The sequence below is a fragment of the Aphis gossypii genome, chromosome 1 (assembly GCF_020184175.1).
Source record: "Aphis gossypii isolate Hap1 chromosome 1, ASM2018417v2, whole genome shotgun sequence".
Lineage (NCBI taxonomy): Eukaryota > Metazoa > Arthropoda > Insecta > Hemiptera > Aphididae > Aphis > Aphis gossypii.
In genome coordinates this window covers 26,676,450-26,697,074 of record NC_065530.1, presented here as the reverse complement: position 1 = coordinate 26,697,074, position 20,625 = coordinate 26,676,450, and the positions used below count along the sequence as shown (strand labels likewise).

Sequence of the window (20,625 nt, the reverse complement as noted above, 5' to 3'; positions counted from 1 at the left end):
ATAGTGTCGGCCCGGCTAGGGCCCAGGGAAAATAAATGTGGTCGAGGCCCTGAGCTTTTTTTTTTAGTTTATAATCATGGCGGAGGGAGAAAAATATACACTAATTCACTACCCTATAAACAACCTTGTTCATAGTAAATGAAGAAAAAAAAATGAGGCTCCAGAGGAAAATTGCGGTCCAGGCCTTTTATATGCTAAGCTGACACTACCTACATAGATTAACTATTCCTTTCAAGCATTTCATACGAATTAATTATTAATTTAACTTTAATTTGACAATTCTCTTAAATACCTGTATGCTCATAAATATTATAAACAATTAAAACTAATGATACAACGAGTTAAAATAAAATAACCCGAATAGCTTGATACAAATTTAAACTCTTCTTGAAAATTCGAATTTGTATCAAAATAGTACTTCACTTGCTGTATGTTGTGTTAGGTTGATATCTTACGCAAATAAAATTATTAAAATAATAATATTATATACTGGCGAATAACAGAAAAAAAATCAATATAACCATACATGGTTACGTTTCAATGCTTGACAAATTTAGAAATAACAAATCATTTTGTCTAAAGGTTTTGTGATGAAAGCTTGATCACAGTTTTTTAAAGTAAAATGGATTATAATAAACCTTGTATAATTAACGTAAATAAATATTATAATGGTTTTTAATTAATTTGTAACTAGAAATAATATTGTTAAGTATTTTTTTTTTAGATGGAAGATTTTTACGAAAAACCAAAAGAATCAATATTCATCAATCAGTATATATATCAATATCAATATATGATGATATCGTGACTATTAAAAATAAATTGAAAAATATACAACAACAAGGAGTTTACCCTGAATGTATATGCCAGGGGCGGTCAAACAGTCGATCTTGGACAATTTCAAAGTCGATTGTGTTAGAATTTATTTTTAGAGCCACTCGCCCTATATGTTTCTAAATAATTATAGTTATTCAATAATAAAAAAAAAATTTATATGGAAGTCGATCCTCAAAGGTGAAGTACATTTTTAGTAGATCGTGACCAAAAAAAGTTTGGCCACCCCTGGTATATGCCGATCATTCACAAAGCACTGGGCCACCACCAGTTAGTAGAAAGAAAAAAAGAAAGAAAGTGAAGAAAGTGGACATTTCAAGCTCCTAATAATTATATTATTAATTTAAAAATAACAATGTTTTTTATGTATTTATTTAAAATGTATTATCAAGTTTGATTCGATAATACTTAAAAATTGTAATTTTAATATATTTTCATGGGGAATCGTAAGTTCCTACACGAAAAAAAAAGATACGTATGTTAGTTCATACATAAAAAAACATTGTTATTTAAAATATGTAATTAAAATAATCTCATTATGTAGGCTTTGCTGGCTTACTGTGGTTGTAGATGAATTGTTTTTGCAAATTTTTGGTATAACTCTTGTTATAGCTTCGGCAGCTTTTCATACCCTTTGCTTAAGTTTAACAAAAAATTACAATTTCGGGCTTCTATATTAACCGGCCATGGTTTTTCGATAATATATATATATATCGAATCTATTTTTGTATTAGAGATAATTTTTTTTAAATTTTATATTATAATTATATTTATATTACAACTTATTTTTTATTGTTCATATATTTTTAGAAGTTAACACGCAATAATATGATAAATTATAATAAATTATATATTAAAAATAAGTAGTTATTTAATAATTAATTGATGATATATTGATTAGTATTCAATGATATCTTACACTAATTGATCTGATAATTTTCACAATTTGTCAAATTAAATTTTTATATTTTGGTATAATAGGTTAGACGGTTATCAAAATAAGTTATAAATTAAGCAAAAATAATTTCACTATATGCATATAAATTAAATAAAACATTTTGGAATAAGAATTTACTGAAGAAAATATACTTATGTTTGCATAAATTTAAAGATTGTTCAGACCTGAAATATTACAATATACTTGGTATTTGAAACTTATGTTACACTCTACTTTTATAGTAATAAGACTAGAATAGTCATCTGATTATACAATATGTATAACAAAATATACATTATTGTTAAATAAATTAAATTTGCAATTATACTTAAAATAAAAACATTGGAAAATATTTTATTTTTTGAACAAATATAAAATATAGCTAATTATTAGCTATATCCTCCAACTTATACAGTATGTAATCTTGTTTATAGCTCCGCCAAATTTACTACCAATACAGTAGTACAGTCGATTTTTGATGCCTCTGCAAATTCTCATTATTCATTTTGAAATATTTTCTGTGGCTTACTACTCGCAGTGTGGTTTGAGTAAGTAAAAGTTCACTATTTAAATTTGTGTTATATTAGTATTTATTAAAATAAATAATCATTATGTTCAGAAATCAATAAGACATAAAAATAGTTTATTGTTAGAATAAAACTTACAATGAATTTTTTTTTAGTAAATGGTTAATACGTTGTTAATATTTTCATTAATATGTTTTTAACATGAAAAATTGTTCTTCATAAAAAAAATACAGATATCATTCACACAACTTTATTATACTATTTGAAGAAATAAATTATTTACTATACCACCTTAGAATTTAGGTTCAATTAACAGATTTACTATTATAAAAAATGTAACCATGTACTAGAAAAATATTATTGTAGAACTTTTATACGTAAGAATGTAAAATACCTATATAAATGCACTTACCTATTTAATATTATATAGTAAAAATATTTATCGATATAAACTTTTGCAACGTTATTTTTTAAAAACCAAATATTTATTGTAAAAGTAAACAAATTTACATGATACTAAATTAACTTGCTTACAATTTAAACTTATAATTTTTTTTATACTATCAATTTGTTGCTAGTTTAATAGGTATAGTTATATACACGTTTTAATTACACTTATCTTCCTAAATTTAAAAATCCTCTCATAAACATGTTTTATTAATAATTTATGCTTGACAATTTCAACAGTAAATAAGAAAATTTATAATATTTGGAAACGCATTATGTATTTATGATGTAACTATATAGTACTAGGTCTATAGCCACGATAATTTAATAATTTAAAGCAACCGGCTTGGTTATATATATTGTATATGTTATATAGATTACATTTTCCCACCACTTTGAATTATTAATTCTTCTTGAAAACTCAAAGCTCAGTGTTTGAATATCCTTACGGGTGTAGGTAATTGAAACTAGTGAATCGTGTTAAAATTAAACTTGAACTATTAATCCGTTTGAAATTTTACATTGAATACCAATGAACTTTTTGATTCTTTAGCTCCTGGCATTCTTATTTATGAATTATGTAACATTTTAAAAGTTTAATCTATCGTCATGTTGTATAACATAAAACAGTAATGCCTACCTGTTTTGACTGTTTATTAACTTGAGTCATCATTTAAATTAATCTCAGGTTAGTATAGTTTAGTTACACGTTTTATAAAGGTAAAATATCTAAGATAATTGTTACATTTATAATTTGCATGGTATTAATAAAAAAAATGATTTTAAATACTGATTAATATAACGAAACATTTTCAAATCATACATTTTTTATATACGTATATGTACGTATTATAATATATACAGAACAATGGCTAATTTTACCTGCGCGTGTTTGAACACCCTCAAACCCGAATAAAAATAATATCAATTTGTCTTTCAAAAAGGGTAATGTTGGGAGAGAAATAATAATTTCTCGGGGACGGTCGTGGAAAATGTTAACGGGTCTTGGTTGTTTGGTTAATATTGTCATAATGTTATGCTAACTCGATTTGCCGACAAAACCCGTCATAATTTTAGGCTAACGCAATCAAGTAAGTCCCCTCTTTCACCCGGCCAAGACAAACACGGGACACCTCCTCTACTCACGTCGTTCTGCAATTACGTGCCGCTGCGATGACTGTTACAGCAGGAGATGCAAATTGTTTTAGTCGTCGTCCAAAATAATGCTATTTTGAAACCCGGTGGGATAAAAATTGACTGAGTTATATTATTATATACGAGTACAATACATATATATACATGTTATGTACAATATACATTTATAATTGCGCCCTCGTGCGGTTTCTCTTAATGTGACGTATATATTGTTATAGATGAATTAATATCGATTATATTCTAAATATTTGACTATATACCTAAGTATTTGGATCTGGTGTGGCGCTGCAAATCCGCAATGTATGACACTGTTGGAAAGTCGTTCGCGTGTAACGTGATGTAAATTAGTTGAATAAGTCTGTATCGACAATATTGGCAATGACTATGCTATAATTTATTCAAAGTACCTATCTATGATGGTGGTTCGCAAACGATAAACTGATATCCAAATAAAAAAAAAAAAATTTAAATATTATCTAGCATAATGTTATAGCCGTATACGATATTTTATTAGGTATTGTCTCTGTTCGGAATAAATAATAGCAGTATACACTACACGAAAATAGTTTTGTCGTCAAATATTAGTGATTTTATATCATTTTTTTTTTTATCATGGCTTCTTCACCAGGGTTTATTTTTGTCATCAAATAAATAAATAAAAAGTGCGCCCGTAGTTCCAAGTTGGTTCAAATATTTGATTTATATTTTATAATAGGTAACATACATGTAGTAGCGGTGCCCAAAGTATATTACAACTTTCAATCTCACAAAACTTAGCTTTTACTTGTACGAGCAATAAAATATTTTTAAACATACGCCGGTCACGTATTTATCTTTAAATCCATGTTACGGCAATATTAATAACTGCACTGTCTACATGCTACCATCATGACAGCAGTTAGGAAGCCGAAATTTTTTTCAATAAATGAAGAATTTGAAAGAGCCGAACGAGAGCTGCAATGATAATAATACCGTTGTCATTAAATAATACGTTGTACGGTGTATAGCGTTCTAGCTGTTTAAAATGTTGTAAACATCGAGAACATAATAATAATATGAGAGTGACGACGCCCAGGAATTCGGGCTCGTGGTGCGCTGGCGGGGGTGGATGGGTCGAAATTACACTCTATACTAACCATGATAGACAGGGTGTGGTCGTGTCGATTTATCAACATTTCAAGAACGAGACACGGGGCGAAAAGACTTTGACAAATGATCGACTCCCAAAGGTTTCACTAAAACCAACCCCGCGGCATCTCTTATACATATTCCTGTGTGCTAGTGTTCACGTACGCTTATGTACCTATATGTATAATATCGCTCGTGCGTGTGAGAGTATATGTCGGCGTTGTAAAAGGGCTACCGTTAATTTCTCAAAATGTTAAACGTTATTGAAAACAACCCTCCCGCCACCGTTTCCACCGTGTAAATATTTCGCTAACACCCGAGCGCAATTTTCCTAATAACTTTGAGAGGTATTTGCAATACACTTAAACGTGATTGACGTTTTTAAGAATAATAATTGCCGCGGAAGACGATTTTTCATTACTGCACCTCCGGCGGACGCGAGAGAAAAAAATAATAATGCCCGCGGAGAAAATTATTTACGTGTATGATCCATTGATATTATATATCCATCACGTCGAACGTCGGTGACATTTTGTAAAAGCCGTAATCGGAACATAAAAATAAAAAGATAAAAAAACGTAGTATAGATACCCAACGAAAAACTAAATTTTTTAAAGTGCTTACGGACGCTCCTTTTGGTTTTCAGTCGAACTATACGTTTACAAAGGTGCGATAATGATGACAAGTCATATCGCCGAAACGGTTTTTTAATCCCATCAATACACATTCATGCGGGCTCGTGGAAAAATAAAAATTGAAATGCTGTGTCTTTGATTGCGGAATGCGTGAAACGCAGCTAGTTTAAATTGTATATAATTATTTAAATATTTAATAAACATACAAATGTCGGAAAATCGAAACCAGCTGTTTTTTATTGTTCTAATACATTTACTGAATGACCGTGTCAATTATAATGATCGTTCACCACCAAACCGCCATTTTAGATAACCTATAGAATTAATTATGCCATGTCGACTACAGGTCGTCATCGGCTGGGCGCGCGCTCGACATCGAATGGCAACAACGCGTTGTCATCGGCGTTCGACGAGAAACACTTTTGTAACATTTTATTAGCTTTATTATAGTTGTCTATTATTTAATATTTTTGTTGTACTGTGCAGGTAAATACGGGTCATACGTATAATAGTATTAATGAAATAATTGTCGATGTTAACTTCATTTTATAGGGTACTGAATATATAATAATAATAATAAAAACAATAATAATAATTATTTACTGTTATAACACACTCAAGTTGAAGACGGTAGATGGAAAGTATAAGTATTGATTTTATTTTGTTTACGAAAATCTTATGTTTTATCGAAATGTTATTTTAGTAACATTTTAATGAAAAGCCGGTGCTTATATATTATATTTGTTTAGTCGAGAAGATTTTATGAGCCATGATTACATCTAAGTACAAGTGTATTATATCACTATATATATTTACACATTCAACAAGACTACCAAATGTTATTAATGTGTACTAAATAAACTTCCGTTTTAACTTTTGTTTATTTGGTACACCTACACTTAGTACAATGTTATAAAATCAATATAAATAACTATGATGATAAAAAAAGTTTATCCTAGAAAACAATAAGCAAGTATAGGAAAAGAAATATAATTTATTTTTGTTATAGTAGATATTTGTAGAATTTAATATAAAAGTCGAGTTATTTTTTTTCACAGTATTGAAAATAATAAATAAGTCACATTATTTTATAATATAATAATATAACTATATTACTATTAAAAATATTTTAATTTAATAATTAAAAATAAATAATAATTTATTTTAGATTGTGATTAGGCTAATGAAATTTCTACAGATACGTACTAACTGTTTTCTTGATAAATCGTTAAATGTTTCAATATTTACACTATATAAGTGTTAGTTTTAATAATACTTAGATGATTGAATTTGTAAAATATACAGTGGAACCTCGATAAGTAAAAAAAAAATGAATTTCCCTAGAAATTCGACTTATCGAGGTTTTCGACTTCCTAAGTTTTTCGAGTCACCAAGAGTTCTTAAAATATAATTTGTAGGAATGTATTAAAGTCATTTCCAATCGTTTGGCCTCATCACAATGAGTCATTCATAATTTTTTTTTTTACATTGAACAATTTAGGATTTGAAGGTGCTTTAATATTGGTTATTTCACCTCCAACAACCATAATTGATTGATAAAACAATAGCATCAAGGGGTTACACAAACAACCTCTCGGGATATGAAGCACCAGAACTTCTTTTCTGCTATCTTTGTATTTTGAGCGCCTCTGGTTTTTTGAATGTAGTTTTCTGTTTTGCTTTCTTTTAACCGAGGTGTCCTCAGTATTCGATTGTGACTTCTTAATAGAAGTGCTTACCATTTACAAAATATTGGATACTTCGAGGAGAATAGATGATAGGTTATCTATTTTATCCCTACTCTTACAAGCAAACTTACACATCACAGAGCTGTTTTCCAAAGCTTTTTCGGTCAATATCTTCAACTTTTGCACCAGTCCTTCATATCCTGGAGCAGATTTTTCGTCTCCTTGGCGAACGTTAACATCTAAGCAGCCAAAGCTGGATGTGCTCCATGCTCGTATTCGTATTTTGACAATCGTACAGGAAGTTTCCCATATCTTTGTTTGATGACTTCTTATATTTCTGCTTTGTCTCCATTATCTTCTTTATCCGTTTATTCCGTTATCTTATTTCCCTAAATATCTTCATATAATTAATTTAGCCAATTTTACTTAGATAATAAATAGAAAATAAATTAAATTTTTTTTTTATTTTACTTGAAAACATAATTATATACATGCAATTTTTACTCATAATACAATTTTAAAAATATTTCTTTTCTTTTTAATATTTTTACAGATATTCGAATGTTCAGTATTTTGATTTTATCTCTTTAAATTTTTTTCTGGTTCAAAATGCTTGAGAATGTCCTAAAAGATAATTTCACATAATTTCTTTTTATAGTTGTAAAGAAAGTAAAAATATTAAAAATAAATAGGCACAATTTATTATAATATGCATCAAAAATTCAAATGCTGACAAATTTCTACAAAATCATGAAAATTCGCAAATGTTATTGTAGTTGAAAATTTATGAAATGTGCAATTTTTATGTCAAGATTTAAAATTTTAAAATTTATTTTATTTATTTAAAATTGTTCATAAATAGTTCATATTATAACATAAAATTTTAATATTAATAACACATTTTTCTAGTCATTTTAAGCTTAAATTTAAATGAAGTTACCTATTTATTTGAAAGATGAAAATAGATATTTATTTTATTTTTTAATACAGCTCAATAATGTTATTAGTTTTAGATAAGACATATTATTTTATTTTATATAAACAATGATATTTTCAGCAAAATAAATTCAATCTTGAAGTTTAAATAAGTTGATATCCTTAGCAATTTGATACTTTTAAAGTTTTAGATAGATCACCCTTAGATTCTGATCCTACGATTTGAAATAATAAAGTATTTATCTATAATAATTTTAATAACAATTGAATAACTATAGTGTTAAATCATACTTAAATACCTTCTTAAAATATTCATTATGATTTATATTTATAATTATTAATTAGTATAAAATAAATATGTTCTTATCAATAATACTTATGCCATAAAATAATACTGTAATTATAATAATTTTTTTATGATATTCCGTATGCTATACTTATGAAAATGTTTTACTATTATCCAATTTATAATCAATACAATTAAAATAATTCTTATTACTTATTTAATACTTATTTATATACTTTCATAACTGTAGGTATAATAATTCGTTTGCTGAAGTATTTTATTGCTTTAATATTACGATGTCTTATTTTTTTATTTCTTAATGGAAACTTTTAAATTGAATAAAATAGAAATGTCCATGTCAAATTATAAATATTATTCATAAAATAAAATATAAATAATAAACAATTTGCATACATTTATTTTGAAGCACTAAGATAACACATTAAGCTATACAACTTCCAAGAGTTTGAATATTATGCAAATAATAATAATAATATATTAATTTGATTGTAAAAAATATAAATGTTTTTTATAATAGTATAATTATATTATAAAATTCCAATAAAATGTTATATTATTAAAATAAATAGTTTCGTAAATAGCGGTAGTATTAGATTAAAACTAATTTATATTTTTGCAAATATTAACGTCTAATTATCATTAGCTGTCAATGAAATAAAAAATTTCGTACAGACCATTTGTTATAAAGGTTTGTAAGAAAAAAATTAATGTAGTTACGTACATAGTATTATAAAGGAGCTAGCTAATATAAAAAGGTTTTTATTTATTAGTACATTAAAATTTATAATTATATTTATTTAATCTAGAATATAATACGGAGAAAAATTATCAAATAACTTTTTTGTAATAGTTTGCATAATAATAATAAAAAAAAAAATACATATTAAAATTATAAAGTATGAAAAAAAATTTTGAAACATTTAGCGCATAAAAAAAAGTACAGCCACGCACCTTCCTTGAAAATAATTTGGTTTCACTAATGTTGCTAGCAGTGTAAAAAAAATGTACTGAACTACTGACGATTGGCAATACAAAAAAATGGTATTGGAATAATATACATATTATTATAATGTAGAAAGGATAATCCATTTATTTGATACCATAATATAATATGTTGATTTATTTTAAATTCAGGATTTTCAACGAATATATAGTATAAATGGCGAAAGAGGGTTTTCTTTCGCACCATCGAATTTGTCGTATATATTATATACGGCGAAGAGAGCATTTCAAGTGTTGAACGAATATCTTTAAAGACATACAGACAGACGGCAGTTGTCGAGTTTATTGTGTACGACTGAGCGGTCCTATCGATTTATGGTAATAACATATGTATATATAAATATTTATTTGTGTGTATGTGTCTATTTTTGAATTCAACCATTTAAATAGGTATATAATATTATATATAATAGACTGTAAGTATACATAATATAAGATGACTCTCTCGACTGATGTGGTTTTTTAACGTTTATTTTTTTTTTATCCCGGGGAATCCTACTCTCATAACTGCGCTGCTGCAGGTTCGCGCTTCCTCGTCCCCCATCAATTAAAATCACACTAATGAATATCTCAGTCTCTGGAAACTTTTTAGATTTTGGAAATTAATTTCCATGTCCATGTTGCTTTGATGCGGTCCTGTGGTGTATACAAACCTCTAGGGGGTTCTGCCGAAGGAACGACGCATTTCATTCGACATCGCGCTGTTCAAGGGATTTTTGGTTTTGTAATCGAGTCTGTCCCGTTCAAAAGATCGACAAAAGGTCTTTTCAGTCTCTTTTGTCGGAAAAGAGTTCAGCAGATATTCCGTCCGTCTCCCGCTATCATTTAATAGAATCTGTATTATGAAAATAAGTTTTAATTACCGCTGCTGTGGCAAAAAGGAGCGCGTAAAGTTCACCAAGTTTATGTATTCCCAAACTTTGGAAATCTTAAGCAAACCAGCTCTTATTGAATGGAGATAACTGGAATATAGCATACACATTAATCAGAAATTTCATTCTTACAAAACACTGTTGTTTATTTTAATTTCATTATATGATGCGATGGATTACTACTTACTGTGTTTTAAATTGTATTCATATTTTATGATATAATAATATTATGATAATACACCGGTTTTAGTACAATACGAAATAAACGTTTTAATTTTTTATGTTTCAAACTTGTAACAGATAGACAGGTAATGATTTACTATTTATAATCTTCAATACGGGTTGAAAGTGCACAAAGTGAAATACCTACATGTTTCTATAAAACTACGCAGAAGTTATAATAATCTAGCGTTAGACAAACCATATTAATTTCATCTACGATAATAATATATTATAAAAATACAGGTAAGTGGATATTAATATATTTTACAATAACTTTACATCCAATAAAATGAGGATGTGTGAAAGATGGAATTATATTTCAAATTAAAACAATGTTAAATGTTGATATAATTAGTAATATTTTTTAGTTAATTTAGCTGATAGAGACTGTATTTACTATTTAGTATTATATTTCACGTATCTATTAGTAAAATGTTCGTAACAAGGGTAAGATATTTGAACCATATTATCACAAATTTGCTAAAATTGAGTATAATAATATAATATTATTGTTTTTATAATTTTATGGAAAAAATTGTATGTGTATTGTGTACGCTGTACGTTTATTGGAAGAAAATAACATTAAATTATTTAAAAAAACACTTAACCTTCACTTTGATAATATGAGAATAATTATTAATTTTTATAATAACAACTTTTAATTTCAAATACGAAACGATTTATATAGGTATATAAATTATATAAAGTAATGGTAATACGATACCTAAATAAGATACAAATATATTTTAATTTAAGTGTATTGCTTAATTAGGTTCTTTTGATATTGATTATTTAAAAAGATTTCCAATTATAACTATAAGTAAGTATTAGTTTTGAATTTTTCAATGGAACGTAAATATTGATCAGTGTCAAATTAGCTATAATTATTTTCTCATCTGATTTAACAGATATTAACTATTACCTAAATATAAAATGTACTCCGTGGAATAAAATTTAAAATATGAATATGTTTTATAATTTATTTTAAGTACATATTATATTATAAATATTTACTTAATTGAAAATAAAATAAGTACGAGTACATTAAGAGCATAAATCTGTTAAGTTTACTATTTTTATAGCACGCTTTTGTGTTGATAATTAACTAATATTTACGAGGTTAAATAAAAAGAAGCTCGCTGTAGAAGCGGAACTGAACAAACTATTTTAAATAGTTTTTTTCACTCGATTAATTTAAAACATTGAACAATAAAAAAAATAAATAAATAAACTACTTATATATTATTCAAGTATATAATTCATACACGTAGATACTTAGCAATATATTTTAATAAGAATAAACTATTAAGTTCACTAACATTATTTTGAAAACATTTTTTAAGGTTAAAATATAATATTAAAATTACAAATAATGGAAAATATTTTGTTCTTTGTGGTAATAGCCCACAAATTTACATAGTGGTTACATTCGAATAAACATGTATTCTATTTGGTTGTAGGTAAATTCTCGAAAGTAAATTACTATAGCTTTTTAAGGCTGCCTTTGAAATTATTTAGTATACATTGATTTACCTATAGCCGGTAAGTCAACGATTACCAAAATATGGATAGTGTAAAATGATTACTAATTATCTAATTATGAAAACTGTTGTATGGTCTATAGATACTATAATATAACATTTATCGTTTTAAGTAGTTAACGAAATTATACAAGTAAATCATACGATGAGTTACAAATGATATAATGAATGCAGTAGTAGGTATCTACAGGCTAAGTTCCTTGAAGTTTATTTGGATGTAGGTACTGGATATATTATCAATTAACTTAAAATATATGATTCAGTGAAAAATATTGTATGCTAAATTAATACTTCTGATTAGCATATTATTATGCGAAGTAATATAATTAATAATATTTTGACATATTGTGAGGTTTTAAAAACGATTGAACAATTGTTGTATTTTTACCTAGCAAGTTTATTTTATCAAATTGTAATTTGTCAAATTTTTAAAAATTTCGTTCTATAATTATTGTATTATATAGTACATTATATTATAGACAGCATATCATGCCAGTTTTGTTTTTAACTGATACCATTAATAGCATATTTTTTAAACTTTAAATGTAATACATTCAAAATATAGTATACAACTTTGTGCGACATAACTTCCGAGCTTGAACTTATCATCGTCTTTGTTTTTTTTTTTTACACATTTTCATTATCATATTTAACCTATTGAATAAGAAATAGTTAGTTGCATGAATTATTATTATTCAACATTTATATTTTTTAAAACTTACTCGTAATTTTTCTAACGAAGTATTAATGTCTTGTCCTATGCTTAATAATTTTGTCTGCATATTATTTGGCAATGTATTAAAAGATTTATTTATTAAACCTGTGATAATGTCCTTTGTTGGATTTTGCATGTCATATGATTTTGTCAAGTACGATAAATTTTCTAATATTTTATTCTTAATTTCTTTCATTCCTGGCGCCAGTAAAGAATCATCATGGTAGACCTTTAATGATGTTGAGTAAGATTAAATTGAAATTCAAACAAAATATTTGTCCATTTAACTTTAAAACTTATTGTAAGAATAAATGATTGACGATTTTTAGCCTGTATTTTCAGCCTATACTGATGTAAAATGCGATTTTCTTAAATATAGCTTGTATGATAATATAATAATACGGTTAATGCATTTAACAACTAAAAATATGTATATATATATATATATTATATTATACTATATATAAATGTCATGAAATATGAAATCTAGAAATTAATTAATTCTATGAACTTATTTATAATTGATTAAATTGGTACTAAGCAATATATTAGAATATAATATTTATATAACTGAAAAGCACTATGTATTAAATTTATGGTTTAAAAATTACAATTAAAAATACTGTTTCTATGTATTTTTTGGGTTATATGTTTTAAAAGTTTAAAAGTAAAAGTTTAACAGAAATTAAACATACCTAGCGCGTAATTTATGTCTAAAAAAACAATAAAAATGGTAGCTACTTTATAATAATTAGATAATATAACAGTTGTTATAGTTAGTTATTAAGTTACATAAAAATATTATAAATTACCTTATTGAGTTCTTTCTCTATCTCGGTAGCTTTTGATGATAATTTATATGAAAACATTTTAATTTGATCCCTTAAAAATCTTACAGGATCTTCCTTTTCCAAGTTTAAGAAAGGAATTTCTGCAAGGCGAACCAAGGACTCCTGTACTTGGCTTGTTATTTTGTCGAGTTCAGTAGGTTCAGAAGAAATCTAAGTAGGTGCAACAAAATACATAAATTATTATTAATGATTTAAAACTTTAAAATACGATTTAATTTTTTGTATAGTATTGACGTTTAAAAGTATTTACCTGAAATACTAGTGTTGATAACAAGAGACTTGACAAATATAACAAACGCATATTTGTGGAAATTAAAGAATTATAATAATTGAAAGATTAATAATTTATGTAATGAAATAAAGTGTTTACATTAACCTTATATATACCTACATTTAATTTCCTCGTATATACTTTTTTATGCTAATATGAAATAAAAATCGTGATAAGTAATTATTATATCAATATTTTTATTTAACTACGATGTTAACTTTATAATATACAGATAATAAATAATTATTATAAACTACAAGGTGAAATTATTATCAGTTTTTTTTAATCATTCATTAGAAATAAATTTGAATCATCAAATAATATTGTTTGCATAATTGACAAAATGCTTATTTGATTGTTAAATCTTTATATTATAACAATTTGAACTATGTAATACATGTAATATAATAGCCTGATATAAGAATGCAATAGTTATATTTAGCTAGTATATAATATTATTTTAATGACTGTAGTAATTACAATCTTAATAATAATAACATGACTGTTTTCTTTTAATTTAAAATCGGCATAAAATTAAAAGAATAAAGTTAACTCACGTAATTGCAATTTAAAATATAATATCTAAAAAGTAGATATAGTACATAAGTATCTTATAGTATATAAAACAGATAACCCATCATCTATTATCCTCGAAGTATCCAATTTTTTGTAAACGGTGAGTACTTTTATTAATAAGTCACAATTGAATACTGAGGAAATCTCGGATAAAAGAAAGCAAAACAGGAAACATTAAAAAAACCAGAGACACTCAAAAGATGAAGACAATAGAAAAGAAGTGTGGTGCTTCGTATCCCGAGAGGTTATTTGTGTAAGTATACATATCATACAAATTTTAGTGATTTTCTCTCAGTGCAATATAGATGAACCATCAGAAATATATTTTTTTAATGAAGTTAAAGATATGCAACTCTTGGCGGAACCAGGGACTGAAACCAAAACAATTTTGGTGGTTTCGATTTTAGGTTTTACGGTTTTTAGGTTATGTTGGTTACGAACCGACGGACGAAGTGCAAAATCAGCAGCCCTCGTGTACGTCGACATTAGAGGTACATGATGATACGGAATAGCCACCAATAACTCCGCCGGAAGTGGTGGAGATTGAATAGAGGCAGTCACAACGGCCGACATTAAGCCATTAGAACAATTAAAAGAATTGCAACATATCCGGTGTAGGTCGATGTAGGTTGTAGGTCCTATCACGACTGGGTAGGCGACTTCTCAAGTTTGGTAGAAGGTTATATTGCTGTTATTGGGTGAACTCGACTGACTTCGAAGCGACGTGGACGACGAGAAAGTCTGAACGAATATTAAATGTTAAAATAAATGTTTATATTAGTATTTTATATATATATGTATATTATATGTATACTATTGTTACTACGTGAGTTGCTGGGATCATTGATCAGTGTGTTCATCATTATTGTTTACTACAAGTAACATATAACATGTTATATTGTAAAAATTAAAACATATCACTGCGTGATATCAGTAACATATTTAATACCAATCGGAAAAGAATATATGAAAAGATTTTGATGGGAATTTTTTTACAAATATTTGAAGTTAAAATTTTAATATAATAATTATTTGTTTAGTTGCGAAAATATTTACAAATTATTTTGTAGTTAAAAATGTAATAAATGTTCAATTTTGATAGCTAAAGCTCAACAATTTAAAACAGGATTTTTCATAAGTAACTCATAGATACAAGAAACAAACAATTTGGGTACCTTGGAAGAGCCGACCACCTAGTCGTTCTATTTTTGCCTTGTTGTGGTAGTTCAAAGGAACGTATTTCAATAGTGTGCTGTAGTGCGCATTTTATACTTTGTACTTCCACCTGCTGTAGACCGCTTAAGGATTTATGATAAAGGTAAGTTATTTTAATGATTTATCTATTTGTCTTGTATAACGAATTATTGTTTGAAGACATTGGAATATCCGGTTATAAAATCTTTGACGTGATTTCCTTTGACCTTATACTGCTTTTATTGTTACAGATTTCATCCTATTTAATACAATGCAAATTGTAATAAAATACAATTTACTATAGACAGAATCCAAAGACTAGTAGTAATAATAGATTACCTATTTGTCTTTACTTACTCAGCTCATCTTGCAAGTTTCTAGTGCTAGACAACTGATGAGTTGATAACGGTAATTAATAATAATTGGGTACCTAGTGTAGAAACAATTTTGAACAGACTTCGCATGTTCGATACATTAATTCGCGTGTAACAAACCATAAAAATAATGTAATTTTCGTGTGGCTACCGTTTTACTGGCTATACATTTTCAGGAGTTTTGTTTAAATTTAATTTTGATTGGTGGCGTAACAATGTGCTCATTATACAACTAATAATAATAATAATATTGTATACCTATTATATAAATATCTAACTTAAAATAAATACAAATAAGATATCAAATCGTCAAATAATAATAGCGAATTATTATCAGGTCACCAAGTTGTATATATTATATTTCCTTTTTAACATGATAAAAAGAAAAAAATTACATTTTTATTAACTATAAGGAAAAAAGTAATAAGTATATATGTTCTGTTATACGACTATATCTATATCATAAATTATTTTTTTCAAAAAGATTGTATCCAACATTTAAAATGTTTTAAATTTAACAATGATAAAATAATGAATAATAACTCGTTTAAATAATTTTGAAAATGATATAAATTAATTTTTTAGATCAAATTTTACTTATTGGTAAATTGGAATAGTGAAAAATTTGTTCACTGAAAGTTGTATTATAAGTATAATTTACCTAAATATTTACGTATAAACAGTAATTAAAATTAAAAGCCTTTTTATTTATTTTCATGTTACTTTTTCGTTCATTTTTAAGAACAATAACTTTTATTTAGTTAAAGACATCTAGTGTTTATGTTATATGAATACAAAATAATTAATATTATAACAGTACACAATATAGAGTTGATTAAATTTGTTTATCACTTTCCATTGATCAAAATATTGTTAATTATTAATATTTATTATACGATGTGGTCCAATGTGTGCTAAATAAACAACGCACACTGTTTTCACGAAAATGTGCAACTTAGTTCATAAAATTTATTTTTATTTGAAAATTAATTTTAACTTAGCTAAACTTTAATTAGTTTAAAAAAAATGGTTACTTGCTCAACTTTGATACTACCTATTTATATAACTTGTGTATGTTCACATATGAATTTTATGATATTATATCGTATTTCTTGAAGTTCAGTGTTCAAACACTGATTACTTGCTGGCTCTTTCACACAGCCTATACTGTCTTGATAGTTGATATTGTTATATTATATAGTGTTTAGTTAGGACTTACATAATCATTCTGCATAATTAACTCATTCATAATTTTCATACTTAATAAAATTTACTTTTATTTGTTTATTATTATATAGTGGTTTTTAATATAACCACGATATATTAATAAATTATTGCATAATACGAGTATATAATATTTTTGTGGTCGATATTCGTTTTATATAAGTTATTTATAATTTAGAGTTTAGACCATCGCAATAAATTTACAAACATAATATAGTTTTTATGGATAATTATATTATTATATACTAAGGTGATTGATCATTATGTGCTTATGCAGTATATGCTTAAGTAGTTTAAATATTATTATAAGTGTGATATTCAGTTTACAAGTAAAAAATCACAACTATAACATCCACGTCCCATATGCATAGAATATGCATAATTTTCTATGTAACTCAAAAAATAGTACCATACTTTAGACACAATGTTAGTATATTTTAAACTATTTCTGTTGTTTAATTATAAATATAAAAAAAATATTTAAATTTGTCAGTAACTATGTACTATGTTTGGAATTGGTAAGAAAAAAATTGTAGGTCATATTTTGACTATTTTAGTCACTAATAGAAGTTTAGTACTTACAAATTATAAAAATATCATACTAGCATTTTTTATGTGATATAAAAATGTTTTAACTGATTCTAAATAAATTATTTAACAAATTAAAAATCGCTTAATACAATTGAAATTAAAGCGCTAAAAATTTGATAATAGTTTTTGAAAACAAAATCTAGTGCATAGTTGCTATAGTTACAGCATTAATAAAAAAATCCAAAGTGTATTTTGAATTATTTCAAAATTAAAGTTTTGGGTGTTAGAGTGAACATTATTTTAATGACTAAAAGATTTAATTAAAAAAATATTTTTGTACAATTAATAACAGCTTTACTTTATAGTTATAACATGATTATATCGTCTAATATTTAGTACGATTTGAAAATAATTGTCGAAGATCTTAATTCAACCATATTTGTGAACATAATAAATAAATATGTTATTATTTTTTATTAAAAAATATTATAGATATTAAGATATGTCGTATGTGTATAAGTTATAATTATAAATATGTATTAATAAACTACATACATATTACAAATTACAATATTATAGTGGTATTGTTTTAATGTTTGAGTTCATTATAAACGACAAAGAAGGTTAGTTGAAAATGCATGTACCTAGTTAAATAAATAAAACAATATTATTGATATGAATTCATAATCATTAGTCGCAGGTAGTTTAAAATGATTCTATAATATTGACGACATGATTTGTTGGTTCTTACAAATAATTTTGATCACGTAGAGTTATTTATTTTCTTCATCAGGAGATTCGTTTTTGGATTATGCCTGTTACAAAAATTATATGTTTTATTTTTCAATTATCTACAGATTTGTATATTATTAAATATCTATTTAAAACTTAACAATCTTTATTTATTTATTTATTTTTTTGATTTTACCTTTATTTTATGTAAAATATTATTAAGGTCTTTTCCCAAATCAATTAACTTGTTCTGGACATTTTTTGGTAGGTTGTTGAAATATGTATTTATCATCAACCTGGCTGCTTTACTAGTGTCCCGAATTGAGTTAGCTATTCTTTTCGAATTATTGGCATATTCGATAAATTTCTTCTTTTCCAATTCTCTTTCTTCCGGTGTTAGTGATTCCAAGTAGGTCTTAAAATAAAATTAAAACGATGTTTAATATATTTATTGATATATTACTTTGTTATGTGTGTAATGTGCAAACATTAATTGTGTATCTGTTAGTTATCTTTCATCATATAGGTTTATAGCCAATAACTAATATTTTTAAATTAGAGTATAAAAAAATTATGACAAGTAAAAACAAGGCAATAAGGTTAGGTTAGGCTATAGGGTATTTTATAATATTATACTTTTCCGTGTTTTTTTTTAACATTTTAAGTTTTAATTTTTATAATATAAAATATTTCATTTTTTAGAATACATGTACCACAAAAAAAAAAATTCGAACACTCGTAGAAACGAATTATTTGAATACATTATTGACGGTCTTAATGTTAAATTTATTGAAATTAACTAGATTAAGGAAACAAACCCACACATCGTGCAAAATATTGTTCCAGTTATATATAAAATACATTCATACCTTCATATGAAATTTACTTATAAGTTATGAAAACATTTACTAAAACTTTATTACTCGTTTCTTATTAAATAGATTTTAGACATTCTTTAACCGTAAAATAGGCATATTCTCTAAATTATTATAATAATTTACAAAACACTAACTACTTTCCAAAACAAACATTTCTTATAAATGATCGATTTTCTACGTAGTAAATAATTTTATTCTTCTGCAATATATTTCATTTAACTAACTTCTCCAAGTTTTAAAATAATAGTGTGACTATTTATATAAAACATTTTTAATTTATCATGGTTGATTTTTTTCCCTAAATATTTTTGTTTTTTACAGATAATTTATGACTTTAATGGTTTTCAAATAATTACGATAAAAAAACATAATATTTAAAGCAGATTCTTAAAATTATAATATAGACAATCATAAATCATAAATACAATTAAACCAAAGTAATTGTACTAACCTGTACTATTTATCTTATATGTTGTAAAGTAATGAAACTAATTAAAAATATTATTACCTTTTCGATTTCTTCTTTCTTCCGATTAAGTTTGGCTAGGATATCTTTTAAAAATGGTTCTTTTTTTTCACTAGCTACAGATGGATTTAAAACATTTTCAAGTTTTCTATATGGTATTTCTACAACGTCAACCAGAGAATGTATCAAGCTCATTGCCATTTTATCAAGCTCAGAAATCTCCTCAGATGAAATCTATTTAATAAATTTATAATATAATTAAAATCAAATTTGTACCATTTCATATCAAAAGTAGAAGTTCAAAAATACTTTCCTGGACTACCAATACCGACATTAAGAGAACGCAAAAATATGATGTCTTCATCTTGGAAGTGAATTCGAACGAATAAATTGTCAACATGTATTCACAGAAAATATAACCTACTATTTATATAGGATAAAAACAACCTTGAAAACCCTTTTTTTATCCATCAATTCTAACACAACCAATGTGTTCTTTTATTCATTTCTTTCAAAAGCGGTCGATGCCATTGCTAAATCTGATATTGTTTACGTCCGCTGTTGGTATTACGCTGTATTATA

The 20,625-nt window shown here is 25.8% G+C and overlaps 2 protein-coding genes and 1 long non-coding RNA gene across 3 annotated transcripts; 1 reads left to right on the top strand and 2 right to left on the bottom strand.

Annotated features, from left to right (window-relative positions):
- The first annotated feature begins 1,782 nt into the window (after positions 1 to 1,782).
- Positions 1,783 to 9,897, top strand: LOC126549236 (uncharacterized). Its single transcript, XR_007603382.1, has 3 exons — positions 1,783 to 1,978; positions 2,206 to 2,319; positions 9,519 to 9,897. It is a non-coding gene; the product is annotated as an uncharacterized LOC126549236 (long non-coding RNA).
- A 2,707-nt stretch (positions 9,898 to 12,604) lies between these two features.
- Positions 12,605 to 14,214, bottom strand: LOC114133082 (uncharacterized). Its single transcript, XM_027998706.2, has 4 exons — positions 14,048 to 14,214; positions 13,759 to 13,947; positions 12,954 to 13,175; positions 12,605 to 12,885 (listed from the first exon to the last, which is right to left on the bottom strand). The coding sequence occupies exons 1-4, from the start codon at positions 14,096 to 14,098 to the stop codon at positions 12,859 to 12,861; spliced, it is 489 nt and encodes a 162-aa protein (XP_027854507.2). The 5' UTR covers positions 14,099 to 14,214; the 3' UTR covers positions 12,605 to 12,858.
- Positions 14,215 to 18,418: 4,204 nt separating this feature from the next.
- Positions 18,419 to 20,472, bottom strand: LOC114133093 (uncharacterized). The gene is made up of 4 exons (XM_050205305.1): positions 20,359 to 20,472; positions 20,086 to 20,279; positions 18,896 to 19,114; positions 18,419 to 18,782 (listed from the first exon to the last, which is right to left on the bottom strand). Exons 1-4 carry the CDS (start codon positions 20,441 to 20,443, stop codon positions 18,777 to 18,779), a joined length of 504 nt encoding a protein of 167 aa, XP_050061262.1. The 5' UTR covers positions 20,444 to 20,472; the 3' UTR covers positions 18,419 to 18,776.
- Between the last annotated feature and the right edge of the window lie 153 nt (positions 20,473 to 20,625).

Coding starts and splice junctions, on each gene's coding strand:
- LOC114133082 (XM_027998706.2), bottom strand. CDS start 14,098: ATGCGTTTGTTATATTTGTCAAGTCTCTTGTTATCAACACTAGTATTT. Junction 13,948..14,047: donor TATCAACACTAGTATTTCAG/GTAAATACTTTT, acceptor GCACCTACTTAG/ATTTCTTCTGAACCTACTGA. Junction 13,176..13,758: donor TAGAGAAAGAACTCAATAAG/GTAATTTATAAT, acceptor ACATCATTAAAG/GTCTACCATGATGATTCTTT.
- LOC114133093 (XM_050205305.1), bottom strand. CDS start 20,443: ATGTTGACAATTTATTCGTTCGAATTCACTTCCAAGATGAAGACATCA. Junction 20,280..20,358: donor AATGTCGGTATTGGTAGTCC/AGGAAAGTATTT, acceptor AATTTATTAAAT/AGATTTCATCTGAGGAGATT. Junction 19,115..20,085: donor AGAAAGAAGAAATCGAAAAG/GTAATAATATTT, acceptor TTTTATTTTAAG/ACCTACTTGGAATCACTAAC.